The sequence below is a fragment of the Mesoplodon bidens genome (genome assembly GCF_964165515.1).
Source record: "Mesoplodon bidens genome assembly, chromosome: 7".
Classification (NCBI taxonomy): Eukaryota; Metazoa; Chordata; class Mammalia; order Artiodactyla; family Ziphiidae; genus Mesoplodon; species Mesoplodon bidens.
Window position 1 is genome coordinate 60883264 of NC_138164.1, and position 12793 is coordinate 60896056.

Here is a 12793-nt window from a genome sequence, read left to right on the forward strand (position 1 = left end):
TTCTTCACTTGCTTTTCTCTTGGTCTACAAAACAAATCAGGTCTCCTATACTCTAAAAAAGGCTCAGCAAACTCATTCTGTAAAGGGGCAGAGGGTAAATATTTTAGGCTTTATTGCACATTCTTCTTTTTTAAAGTGACCCTTTAAACATATAAAAACCATTTTTAGTTAGAAGGCCAGATTTAGTCCACTGGGCAAAGTATGCCAACTCCTCTTCTAAAGTAGCAACAAACGCCTCAATTCTGCTACCCACTATCAATACTTTCCTCTCCAATTCAAGTAAATTTGGCATGTCCCTGTCATGTGCCTAAGTACCATGTTAAGTGCTTCCATATTTTTTTCATATCATTTAATTCCTACAACAATGCCGTATGGTAAAAGTTATTATCTTCATCTTATAAAATAGGATACTGAAGCTCAGAGAGTACAAATGAACACCAGAAATGTTTTCATAACCAGTTTTTCCATGTCCAAGTCTTGTGCTATTTCCATTAGGTCACACTACGTCTCCCTCTCTTCGCTGCCATTTATGTGGGAAACAGAGAGAAATCTCTAACTGTTATTTCTACTTCTTCACTGTAATTACTACTTATTTACTTATTCCATAATCTTTCAAAATCTGACCTCTGTCTCCAAGGCTCTATTAAAACAGTTCTCTAAAGAACCCAATGACATTTAAATAAAAAACATACAAGTATTATTGTATCAACTGACATTTAAATAAGGGGGGAAAAAGATGCACCACCTTAGAAAACAGTCCAGTAGTTCCTCAAAGTTAAACATACTTACCATATGACCACAATTCTACGCCTAAGTATATACCCAAGAGAACTGAAAGCATCTGTTCACAAAAAAACTTGTATGCAAATGTTCATAGCAGCATTATTCATAAAAGTCAGAAAGTGGAAACAGTCCTAATGTCCATCAACTGAAGAATGGATAAACAACATGTGCTATAATATATCCATACAATGGAATATTATTTAGCTATAATAAGGAATAAAGTACTGATTCATGCTACAACATGGATGAACCTTGAAAACATTATGCCAACTGAAAGAAGCCAGATACAAAAGGTCACATATTATATTACATCATTTATTTGAAATGTCCACAATAGGCAATATATAGAGACAGAAGGTAGATTAGTGGTTGCCAGGGGTTGGGGAAAGGTAAAAAGGGGAATGACTACTAATGGGTATAGTGTTTCTTCTTGGGGTGATAAAATGCTCTGGAATTAGATAATCGTGATGGTTGTACAATCTTGTGAATACACTAAAAAATACTGAACTGTATACTTTAAAAGGGTGAATTTTATGGCATATGAATCATATCTCATTTTTTTATATAGGGAAAAAACCTACCTAGAATTATACACTCCAACTGTTTTTTTTTTTTTTTTTTTCAGTACATGGTCCTCTCACTGTTGTGGCCTCTCCCGTTGCGGAGGACAGGCTCCGGACGCGCAGGCTCAGCAGCCATGGCTCACGGGCCCAGCCGCCCCATGGCATGTGGGATCTTCCTGGACCAGGGCACGAACCCGTGTCCCCTGCATCGGCAGGCGGACTCTCAACCACTGTGCCACCAGAGAAGCCCCAAACTGTTTTTATTTTCCCTTGTTTTTTTTCCCCAGTCATTAATCATATGTATATATGTGGGTATAATTTTAATTCTCTTTTGTCATCAATCCAAAATAATTTTCCATGTTGCTACACAATCATAACTATATAATTTTATCTTTTATGGAAACAAAATAGTCCACTAATAGATGATTTAAATATCATTGAATAAACTGTTTTCATTTTTTCAATATTAAAAATGCATTTCCACTTCCTTCCACCACATGATGTTACAGAGAGAGGTCGGCACTCTGTAACCCAGGAGAGGACCCTCACCCAACTATGCTGGCACCTGGATCTTGGACTTTCAGCTTCCAGAACTAAAAAATGACAAGCTCCATCACGTCCATCATGGACCAGATGATATCATCTTTTGACTGGGTTATTGCAGTAGCCTCCACCCTGGTTCCCTATGCCTGTTCTCTGCACAGCAGATTGGCAAAGGCAACATCAAGTAGTAGTTAACAGCATGAACTCCAGAGCCACACTGCTTGAATTCAAATCCCAACTCTACCATCGTGGGCAAGTGACTTGAACTTCTACCATGTTCTTTCACTACCTGCAACAGCCCATGTAACTCAAGAGATGCTTACTCCATTTTCAGCCCCAGGTAAAGTTATTCAAAGTAAATTGTGGTAATACTGCGTTCCCCATCTCTACTGGTTTAGAATTCAGATTTAAGCTAATCATTATATAGCATTCCTCTGGTGACTGTTAACGGTCCAAGATTGGACACAGGATCTTATTTGTCCAATCAAACTGAAGAGAACTTTTATCCTTTGGCTGAAAGAGAGGTCCACCATTTTTCCTGATGGATATGAAAAAGGAAGCATGTTTTCCTAGTTGATGCCAGAAGCTGTCTTATGACAAAGAAGGAAGTCTGTCCAGGTCAAAGCTAAAACACAGAGGAAAGAAGAGCTCAATGGATTTTAGAGATACTAAATTGTGGCCTATGCATGCATGAGATCATACCTTTTGTTATTGTTTAAACCAAAGTCATCCTCCTATAAATAATGAAGAGATGAAGATGTAGAGTCAATGTATCTGGACATTTATTTCAAGGTGATTAGCCATGGAGGAGAATACAGAGATAGTGTGGGTGGTTGACTGCTGAAAGGAAGAAGAAAACGTTAGATGAGACAGAGAAAATAATTGAGCAAGGTCCATGAGCTGATAAGATGAATAGATCCAAAGCGCATGGGAATGAAAAAGATGATTCCTCAATTATAACAAGAGAGTAAAAGAATAGATGTAGATGCAGGAGGTTCTGCATATGTATTGGAGAAATCAAGAGAGATTTTGCTGTTAAATAGCTTTTATTTTCTCAATGAAGTTAGATAACATGTTGTCTGCTGGAAGATGGAGCTGGCATGGAATGGTGGTTTTTAGGAGCTTGAAGAAGTCATGAAATAGTAATTACAGAGAGTGGGTATATTGGATTGTATTAATGTCACCAATTCTTCACTGCTTCATATCTTTACACTCTTTGTCACATAACTTTGCAGTTATTTCCACAGAAGAGGCAGATAATATATCTATTTTCTGACTTCAGGTATGACTGTGAGATTTGCTTTGGCCAAAAGAATGAGGTGGATGTGACTTTATGTCGGTTCTTAGCTTAGATCCTAAAAGGCCTTGCACATGGATGCTTGATTGCTTGGTTTGCAGCTAATGCCTTAAGAACATGTCTAGGATCGCTTGCTTATTCTAGGAGGAAGATGAGTCATATGTGGGGCAGAGCTGCCACAGCTGAGCTGTCCCAGATGGGTCTGGCCTATATTAGACAGCCCGCAACGGATTTGCAGATTTTGTATTTCTTTTTAGGTAGTAACAGGTAACTGATACTCTGAGAGAGTCAGCTTATTAGGGAAACTTAATATTAGGACTATTTGAAGGCCCAGTTAAAACTGGAGATTATAAATTAATAGTGATATTTATCTGTCCAGTTAGGGAATTTTCTCCTGCAGAGCTGAGCTTCGGGGTATAAGAATATGGAAGGCAGATGAATGAGTTGGAAAGTAACAAGAAGTGCCTGATGGATATTGAGAAGTCAGAGATGTTAATGGGTCAGATAATGCATTGGCATTAAAAATAATGTAGCCATGGGTATACTTAAATACAGTAAACTAGTGAATATAACAAAAAATAAGTGAACTCATAGACATAGAGGACTAACTAGTGGCTACCAGTGGGGAGAGGGAAGGGAGAGGGACAATACAGAGGTAGGAGATTAAGAAGTACAAACTATTATGTATAAAGAAGCTACAAGGATATTTTCTACAATAAGGGGAATACAGCCAATATTTTAAAATAATTATAAATGGAGTATATACTTTAAAAATTGTGAATCACTATATTGTACACCTGTAACATATAATATTGTACAGCAACAATACTTCAATTAAAAATAATAAAATAAAATAAATAAGTTGAAAAAAAAAATGCATTTCCAGGGCTTCCCTGGTGGCGCAGTGGTTGAGAGCCCGCCTGCCGATGCAGGGGACATGGGTTCGTGCCCTGGTCCGGGAAGATCCCACATGCCACGGAGCGGCTGGGCCCGTGAGCCACGGCTGCTGAGCCTGCGTGTCCGGAGCCTGTGCTCCGCAACGGGAGAGGCCACAACAGTGAGAGGCCCGTGTACCGCAAAAAAAAAAAAAAAAGTGTATTTCCATAACCAGTCCAAAGCATATAACTTTCCTCTCTTTTTATGGTATTTCCTTAATATAAGACCCCAGGGGTAGAATTATTGAGGTATATGATATATGATAATTATTATGGCTCTTGAAACATAATGCCAAACTGTTTTTGCAGGTCTAATGCAAATCTGTGCCATTATCAGAAAAGGAGGAGTAAACCAGTCCCATTTTTCCATGAAGTTACCACCATAAGGTGCCACTATCTTTCAATATATTATAAATAAAAATATGATAAATAGAATATAGAAAATGTTCAGTTCTTTTACTTAGTTAAATCTATTTCTGGACTTTATTCTCTTCCTTTGACAATTATGTGCTTGTGGTTTTATAATAGGTTCTTACATCTGGTAATGTTATATGTTCTTTCCTCATCTTTTTTGAACTGTTTTCTTAAATACCTGCTTAAATTTCTATACATATTTTAGAATACATTTGACAAGGTATAAATTTCTCAAGGATTTGAATATTCAGAATTCTCTAGGAAGAATTCCCAGAGTCTCCCTCAGAAAGAGACCCTTTTATGTTCTTTCCCACCATCCTGTACATATCTATAATATATGTGTATCAGTATCACACTGCATTTTACTTGTTACTCTCTTCTATTTCCTCCTACCTGACTTTGGAAAACTAACTGAAAGGCCCATCTCTTATCTTTGTATCTTAAGTTAGTGGCACATAACAGCATATCAAAAAAATGTAGGCTGAATCAATGAATGAACAATCAACAACTGGTTATGGAGATGCACTTCTAATACTGAAAAAATGAAAACAGTGTATTCAACAATATTAAAATTGTAGTCTATTGACTCATTTAAGATACTACTTAAATGAGTCAAACAAGCCATCACTGCTTGGCACTATGTTAGGAGCTGTGGGAAAAACAAAGAAAGTAGAAAACACTGTCCTGTCTCCCAGGGAATCTAGAAACTAAAAGGAAGGGAAATTAAAGGGAAACTACAAATACAAAATTTTGGAGACTATGTAGGATTATAACTGAACAATGATTATGTAATTCATGTTATTCTGAATTTAATAAAAAGTACCGAGAAGAATGAGTGCAGTAGGAGCTGCGAAGGTCTCTTGGAACTTGAGATGGGCAGCAAAGAACTAAGAGGATATGGAAAAGTGAGAAATAAGTACATGACAGTCTGGGTAAAAACATGAACAAAAGCATGAAGTGGGAATTTGCATGGTATGTGGGAGTCATGTACCTACCCATTCTACAAACAGACTCAACTATTTGTGCCCCCAAAGTTTTATTCTATGTAGCAGATAATTATAATATTTTTACCTGGAGTTCTCCAAGTTTCTTAGATGTTGGTGAAACAATGGTAAAAAATCCATTGATGTGATGGGTTGGAGAAAGCTGGGCTAGTCCACTGATCTGAACTCTACCAACCGGAAGATGTTCAAGTTTGGTGATTACTTCCAGCACCAGCACAGCCATATCTAATCAGAAACAATTACAACATAGGCAGACATTTTTCATTTACTTTTTTTTTGGAAGTGGGAAGAGTAATATACATTACAAAATTTTTTTACTTAAAAGAATCATTTTATTTTCAAATAAACTATGCACTTACCATATCATTCAGGGGGTGGGGAAGAGTGAACCCAAGATCAAAAGAACAACAAAGTTTTAGAGAAGAGCAATGACAAATAACTCGAATGGAGAAAAAAATTACATAAAAATATTTAGAATATCAAGTATTTGATAAGGAAAATACCTTTAAGAGAGTATATATATATATTTTACATATTTGGCAAGGACTCAGACTTTAGTTTTGAAATAAAAAAGCAACAATAAAAAAATTCTCGGGCTTCCCTGGTGGCGCAGTGGTTGAGAGTCCGCCTGCTGATGCAGGGGACACGGGTTTGTGCCCCGGTCCGGGAAGATCCCACATGCCGCGGAGCGGCTAGGCTCGTGAGTCATGGCCACTGAGCCTGCGCGTCCGGAGCCTGTGCTCCACAACGGGAGAGGCCGCAGCAGTGAGAGGCCCGCGTACCGCAAAAAAAAAAAAAAAGAAAAAAATTCTCAGTTTTTAAATTCTCACCATTTCTAGTTTTGAACTGGACAAAGGGCTTCTCTTATATAGATGCATGGGTTGGTTCCTGCCTCTCAGGAGTATTTTACTGCTTATTTCTCAATAATATCTGGAACACTGAAAGGCTGAGAGCACTTAGAACTAAAAGGAATGGAAATAAACTCCTTAACTGTATTTGTCAATTGGTTGCTTAGACTTAACACCTTCATGGTCCTAATTTACAGCAGGAGAAATAAAATGCACGCATATGCAATCTGAGATTATTTCAGGACAGTGTGACTTCTGAATATTTTCTTACCAAAGTTGAGAAAGTGGTTCATTTTCACCCTTTGTTCAATGCTGTAGTGAAAAGAGTATTGGATTTACAATTAGAAGATTTGTGATTGTGTTGTGGCTCCAACATTCACAAGCTACTTCTCTGTAAGCCACAGCTGTCTATAAAATAGGCATCGTAATACCTATATCATGGCTGTGTGAGGAATGGGAGTATTGCAAGTAAAACACATAGCACAGTATCCTTTTACATGGCAGTTGCTTAATGGTTGTTACATGATTTTAGGCAACTTACTTAACATATCAGCATCCCTGTCTTACCTAATCATGCAAGTTCTCTGAAAATTCTATGAGCTAATAGGTGTAAAAGTGCTTTGCAGACTATAAAATAACGTGCATATATAGAATAAGGGAAATGTACCAACATATGTTGGTTATTTACTAACAGCCAGGCTCACCCATGTCTCATTTATTTTCTTAATGAAATATCTCTGTGTATCTTTTAAAAGTTCTTATCACTTTCTACCTACTATTGTAACTAAACTTCTTTGTGCATTTAGTTAGAATTAGATACCATTCTGATTAATTTTTTGATTCATTTTTGTAATCTCCACAGTGTCTAGCACAACGTCTAGCACATGCAAAGTGTTCAATACATATTTTTTGAATAACTGAACTTTTTTTCTTTATATTTTGATGTTTTCAAAATTTTCCTCTTGAAAGATTGCAAACTTAAGGACAAGTTAATCTTTTTTTTTTTTTTTTTGTGGTACGCGGGCCTCTCACTGTTGTGGCCTCTCCCGTTGCGGAGCACAGGCTCCGGACACGCAGGCTCGGCAGCCATGGCTCACGGGCCCAGCCGCTCCATGGCATGTGGGATCTTCCCGGACCGGGGCACGAACCCGTGTCCCCTGCATCAGCAGGCGGACTCTCAACCACTGCACCACCAGGGCAGCCCAGTTAATCTTTAATTCACCTCTGGCTCTCCGGTATTCTTAGCCCAACAATATTTACATGATAAATGCTTAATTTTTACTGACTTGAACTGAATTGATTTGATAAGTCTACCATCCAAAACGTGTTTATATGAAAACTTGACCTGAATAGAGAAATAACACAGTACATTCAGAATGCTTTCCTTTAACAGAAATGAAGAAATTTTGGCTCCTGGTTCCAGTAGAGGGATCCTCCCTTCTCTGAAAACCTGTACTATTAACTCACTAAACCACTCAGTTGGCATTTAGCATGTATTATCTTGTATTATTGGTAAATTTTATATCTATATCATCTTTCCTTGAGCATAATGTAAGTCCCAGAGTAGAGACTACAGTTATTCCTTAAAGAAGCATGGTGTGGTGACAAGTGCATGAGTTTTGGTGTCAGAGAGAAGTGGGTTCAAATCCTAGTTTGGCCATTTGTCAACTATGTAACCTTATAGAGGATTCATTTTATTTCTCTGAACCTCAGTTTCATTGTCTATAAAACAGAGAAAATATCTATCTTGCAGGGTTATTAAGGATTAGAAATAATATGTATCAACTAGTAGCACATAGTATACTCTCAATAATGGTGGCTATTATAAAACCTCTTTGACTCCTCAATAATTAACAATGCCATAGATACTAAGTACACAATAAAACCTATTGTTAACAACATAATCACATGCTTCTTATTAGGCCTACAGTTGAAATGATAAGACAAAAACATACCTGTTAGATAAGAGGTAAACTGCTTTGGACCACAGCGAATAGCATAACGTGTAGTTGTTCTCACAGCTTTTGGTTCGGTCTGCAATGCATCCCTGGGACAAAAGAGTGTTCCTTCTGATGTTTCTCCCCACCATCTCACTCGAACAAGTACACAAGCAGGAGGCTTTGTAATCTTCCATATGACTTTATTAACAGTAAGTTTCAGAAAGCAGCGTAGCTGGCCTTCAACCAGGGGTGGTAGGCTTGTAGATGGAGAAATGTCACTTAAACCTGTGGAGGAATCCAAGAATACTAAGTCGAAATTTAGTCTAAATACAGAAAACACATAATCTGCTTTTTGAATGAAAACACACAAACATTTTTGTCTCTACAAAGAGAAGGCTTATTCTATTTATTCTAATACATGAGAAGTAACTAGCAAACCAGACCATAGAATAAGCTATCTGGTCACTTAAGCCACCCTGACAACTAGTTAGTATTCAGGATTTGATTCAGGTTATTGTAAGTAAAGAACATACCAACTTAAGACATGCTAATACAAACTCCTCTTTAACTGAAAGATATTAAATGAAAAATACAAATACAATGATACAGTATACAGGTTTAAAAAAATCTATGAAGTAGTTGAAATTTTTCTTCCAAGTACTGTTGTTCTGATTATTGTAATGTCCACAGTTTTTAAGACATGTTATCTTTACCTACTTCTCTTACTTTAAAACCATCACTAAACATAAAACAGCAACAACTCCTGTCAATCAGTTCTCAAATGAAGTCTACACTTTACAACTCAGCACTTCAAGAAAGACCACCTTAAACTGTGCCTTTTCTTCCTGCTGATATCACACAATGAGGACAGAAACTATCATTTTCAGATTATGCCATTATCTTTTAGCACAGTGCTGGGTTCATAATATTTATGGCTTTTAGACAGATAATAAAATGTAAATGAGGCAATTCATCATGGCTTTCTATAAAGCTTTCCTTTAATGACCCTGATTGTCTTCTATTCACGGTATCTTCTAACCATGACTTAGAGGAGATTTAAGAAGTCATTCCAATATTACACACACCTTTCTAGTCCTCTCACTTTTCCCTGGGGAGTGGTCATGCCTCACAAGAAAAAAATATACTGGAGTCTATCAGATCAGGAATTTATATAACGAATTCTTTGGATTTCTAAAGTGAACAGCCTCTCTGCTTTCTTTAGTGAAGAAAAGACCCACCATAATCGTTATGGATAACTAGTTTCAATATAAAAATTATACACAGGTGTGTACATGAGTACTACTGTATATGCACGTGGTATAATGAGAAGGACATTCTTATGTTATTTCTATTTTGATTTTCTTCCTATCAACCAAATATGCTTGACTGGTTTGACATAGGCAGCACCAGCACTGAACACTTCCACACTTCTGTTTCATATCCTCCCATCATTCCTGGAAAGGCATTGCCTCAAAACTGCCTTAGTTATCTTTAAACAGTTTGGATAAGGTTTATTCCCAGACTGCAACTTTAGTCCTCAATCCAATGGCCTAATGCACTATCACCATTCCTAATACCTCTTTGCCTATACTATAAAATGCAGTCACCCAGTTTTTGTTTTGTTTTGAGGCAGCCCTGTAGAGATTCCACTACATTTCATGATCTGCCCTGGGTTCCCAGGGTGACTGTTCTTGCTGCAGCTCACATTTCCCTGGTCTCTTCATAAGCTTGCTTCTTTTTGAGCAGACTAACCTGATGAGGTCCTCTTGCTACACACTCTTCCATCATCTCAAATCCTTCAGAGATCTTCATGCCCTAACCCCCCCACCCCACTTCAACCCTACCACACCGTCACTCCCCAGTCTTTCTTCCTCTCTCCTCCACAACTATCTTTTCCCTACTCCCACCTGTAGCCCTTCATGATTCATGACTGTCTCATGCTTCAGTCATTCAATTAACATTTACTAAGTCCTGCTTCGTGTTAGTTCTTGGGGATTCAGTAATGTGTAAAACGTGATCCTTGCCTATTAGGATTATTGACATACTCTCCAACTTATTTTTCTTCCAGTTCTATGTGGACCTGCAAAGCTATACCTCCCCCCTCCCGTCCCCACACATTTAACTTTTATCAAAAACACCCCTAAGTCATGGGGATTTAAAGTACAGCACAGTGACTACAGTTAATGATAGTGTACTGTATATTTGAAAGTTGCTGAAGAGTAGATGTTAAAAGTTCTCTTCACAAGAAAAAAAAATGTAACTATGTATGATGTGGATGCTAATTAGACATGTGGTAATAATTTCGAAATATATACAAACATTATGTTGTACACCTGAAACTAACATAATGTTATATGTCAATTATACCTCAATTTTTAAAAAAGTAAAACCGAAACAAAACATTCCTACAATTTTTTTGTTCCCTTCCTCTGGAAGGGTCCCCTTTTAGCCCTCACTTCGTCCCATTTATTCACCGACTTTGCCCCCTACTCCAGCCCCTATATCCTTTCCATTCGCGGGAAGGCCAATTGACCTCTCTTTTAACCTTCTGATTCCCTGGTTCTTCTCCCTTCTCAATCCCTCTTTTTTTTTTTTTTTTTTTCTTTTAACAGGCGGCTGTGGGAGGTCTCCCTCGAATGCTTCGCGTCCTGCTCCCCCAACTCCGCCCAACTCCGCTTTCCTCAACCTTTGGTCGCTCATATTACCTCTCTTCTTGCGGCTACCGCCGCCCCCAGGCCCCTGGGCTTTCCGTTGTTTCATGACGAGCCCCAGCTCTTCTTCACCAACTCAACTCCGGCCGCAGCACTTAAGCCGTACCCTCCCGCCATCCCTTCCCAAGGCGCTGGCGTTCCCCGGCAACCGGCGCCGCTGGGCAGCTTGGGAGGCAGGAAGAAAGCGGCTCTTCCTTTAACAGCCTCTAGGAAGCCATGAGAAAGGAAGGCGCCAAGACACCTTCCCTCCAATAGACTACAACACCCAGGACGCTTTGCTACAGTACCTCTGCGGGTTGGACGCGGTCTCCTCCAGCTGCGCAAGCGCAAAGGGATAAGCCCTTTGAGGACTCCATTGCCCAGGGTGCATTGCCTTCAGTAACGCTTCTCTTTCCGGCGAGGGTCGTCGAGTTCTCCGCTTGGGGTCTGAGGGATCAGAAACTCCGTTACCCAGCTCCCTTTGTGGAGGCTGGTGCGCACTTCCGGTGGAAGCACTGGGGCGAGGGGGTGGAGTTTACGGAGCCGGTGGGCGGTGCTGCTGGTAGCTGGGTGCTATCCAAAGGCGACGGGGCGTCGCTAGGGGAGCGAGCTGTGTGACCGGTTGGGCCGCACTTAGCGTGGGACGAAGCTTCGGCTACTGTTCGACTGCCTGCGGCCTTCCCTTCATGTCGGCCCTCGAGAAGAGCATGCACCTCGGCCGTCTGCCCCCTCGCCCTCCTCTACCCGGCAGTGGGAGCAGTCAGAGCGGAGCCAAGATGCGAATGGGGTACGTAACCCGTACCCCTTCTCCCTAGAGGCCAGGCCCCGGCCATTGGAGAATGGTGTCTCTGGGCGTTTAGAGCGGCACGTCAAGGGAGGCTAAGGATAGGAGAGAATGTTGGCGGCGGCCTGGAGACGTTTAGATGAAGTAGAAGGCAGATCTGGGGACTAGGGGAGGCGCCAAGTCAGTGGAAATTGGAGAATAAATAGTATTGGAGGGAGAAGGGAATGAGGCAAAGATTGAGGAAGCTGAGAGGATAGTTTAAGATATGTAGGAGGCACCTCCAGAAGAAGGGGTGGAGGAGGTTTGAGAAAAGGGAGAAGAACGGTGACAAAGGTGGAGGGGAAATCTGCCAGGGATGGTTGAGGGAAATGGGAAACGACGGAAAGAAAAGTTGAGGGGAATTAGGAGAAGAACTCGGAAAAGATTTGGGAGGAGTAAATCTTTATCTAGTTTTCTCTGAGAACTAGATAATAGAAAAAAGCTGTGGGAAACAGAGAACACCTGAGGCAGAGGTGGAGCGGAAAAGACAACCAGGGAGCAGAAGGTTCTAGAGAGAGTATCTAGGGGTGTAAGAGGCAGATTCTGGGAGTGAGGGAGTGACTTAGAGATTAAGTCTCTTAAGGGGTACTGAGAAAGTGTGGGGAACAGGCCTAAGGTAAGATGGAGAACACAGCCAAGAAGACTGTTAGGGGTGATAGGAATGTGCTGAGAAGTGAGGGTAGGGAATAAGGGGAGGAGTGAGGAGGGAGAGGGCTGAGGGGCTTAGAGAGTAACCATGGGCTCCAGAGATTGAGAAATGACTAGGAATAGGGTCTAGTGAATGGCGTGCTGCAGAGGTAAGGTCTGGGAAGCTTAAAGAGGAAGATTTGGGAAATTGATTTTTGCTGGGCAAATAGGTCTGGTGGAAGCTATGTACTGATCTGATAAGATTCAATTAATGAAACACTGAGAGGAGCCACTTAAAATGTTTTGAGGGAATCCATCGTTTACTG

At 40.0% G+C, this 12793-nt stretch overlaps 2 protein-coding genes across 3 annotated transcripts in view; one reads left to right on the top strand and one right to left on the bottom strand.

Annotated features, from left to right (window-relative positions):
- Positions 1-11277, bottom strand: part of C2CD3 (C2 domain containing 3 centriole elongation regulator) — a 138231-nt gene extending 126954 nt beyond the window's left edge. The window contains exons 1-3 of the mRNA XM_081239099.1: positions 11033-11277; positions 8343-8612; positions 5607-5764 (exon numbers count right to left, since the gene is read on the bottom strand). Of these exons, the coding sequence (XP_081095225.1) occupies positions 5607-5764; positions 8343-8612; positions 11033-11087 (483 nt within the window). The 5' untranslated portion in view covers positions 11088-11277. The remainder of the gene's footprint in view (positions 1-5606; positions 5765-8342; positions 8613-11032) is intronic.
- A 299-nt stretch (positions 11278-11576) lies between these two features.
- Positions 11577-12793, top strand: part of PPME1 (protein phosphatase methylesterase 1) — a 76948-nt gene continuing 75731 nt past the window's right edge. For both annotated transcript variants that reach the window (XM_081239107.1, XM_081239108.1), the window contains exon 1: positions 11577-11804. In XM_081239107.1, coding sequence (XP_081095233.1) covers positions 11704-11804 — 101 coding nt within the window. In that variant the 5' untranslated portion in view covers positions 11577-11703. The remainder of the gene's footprint in view (positions 11805-12793) is intronic.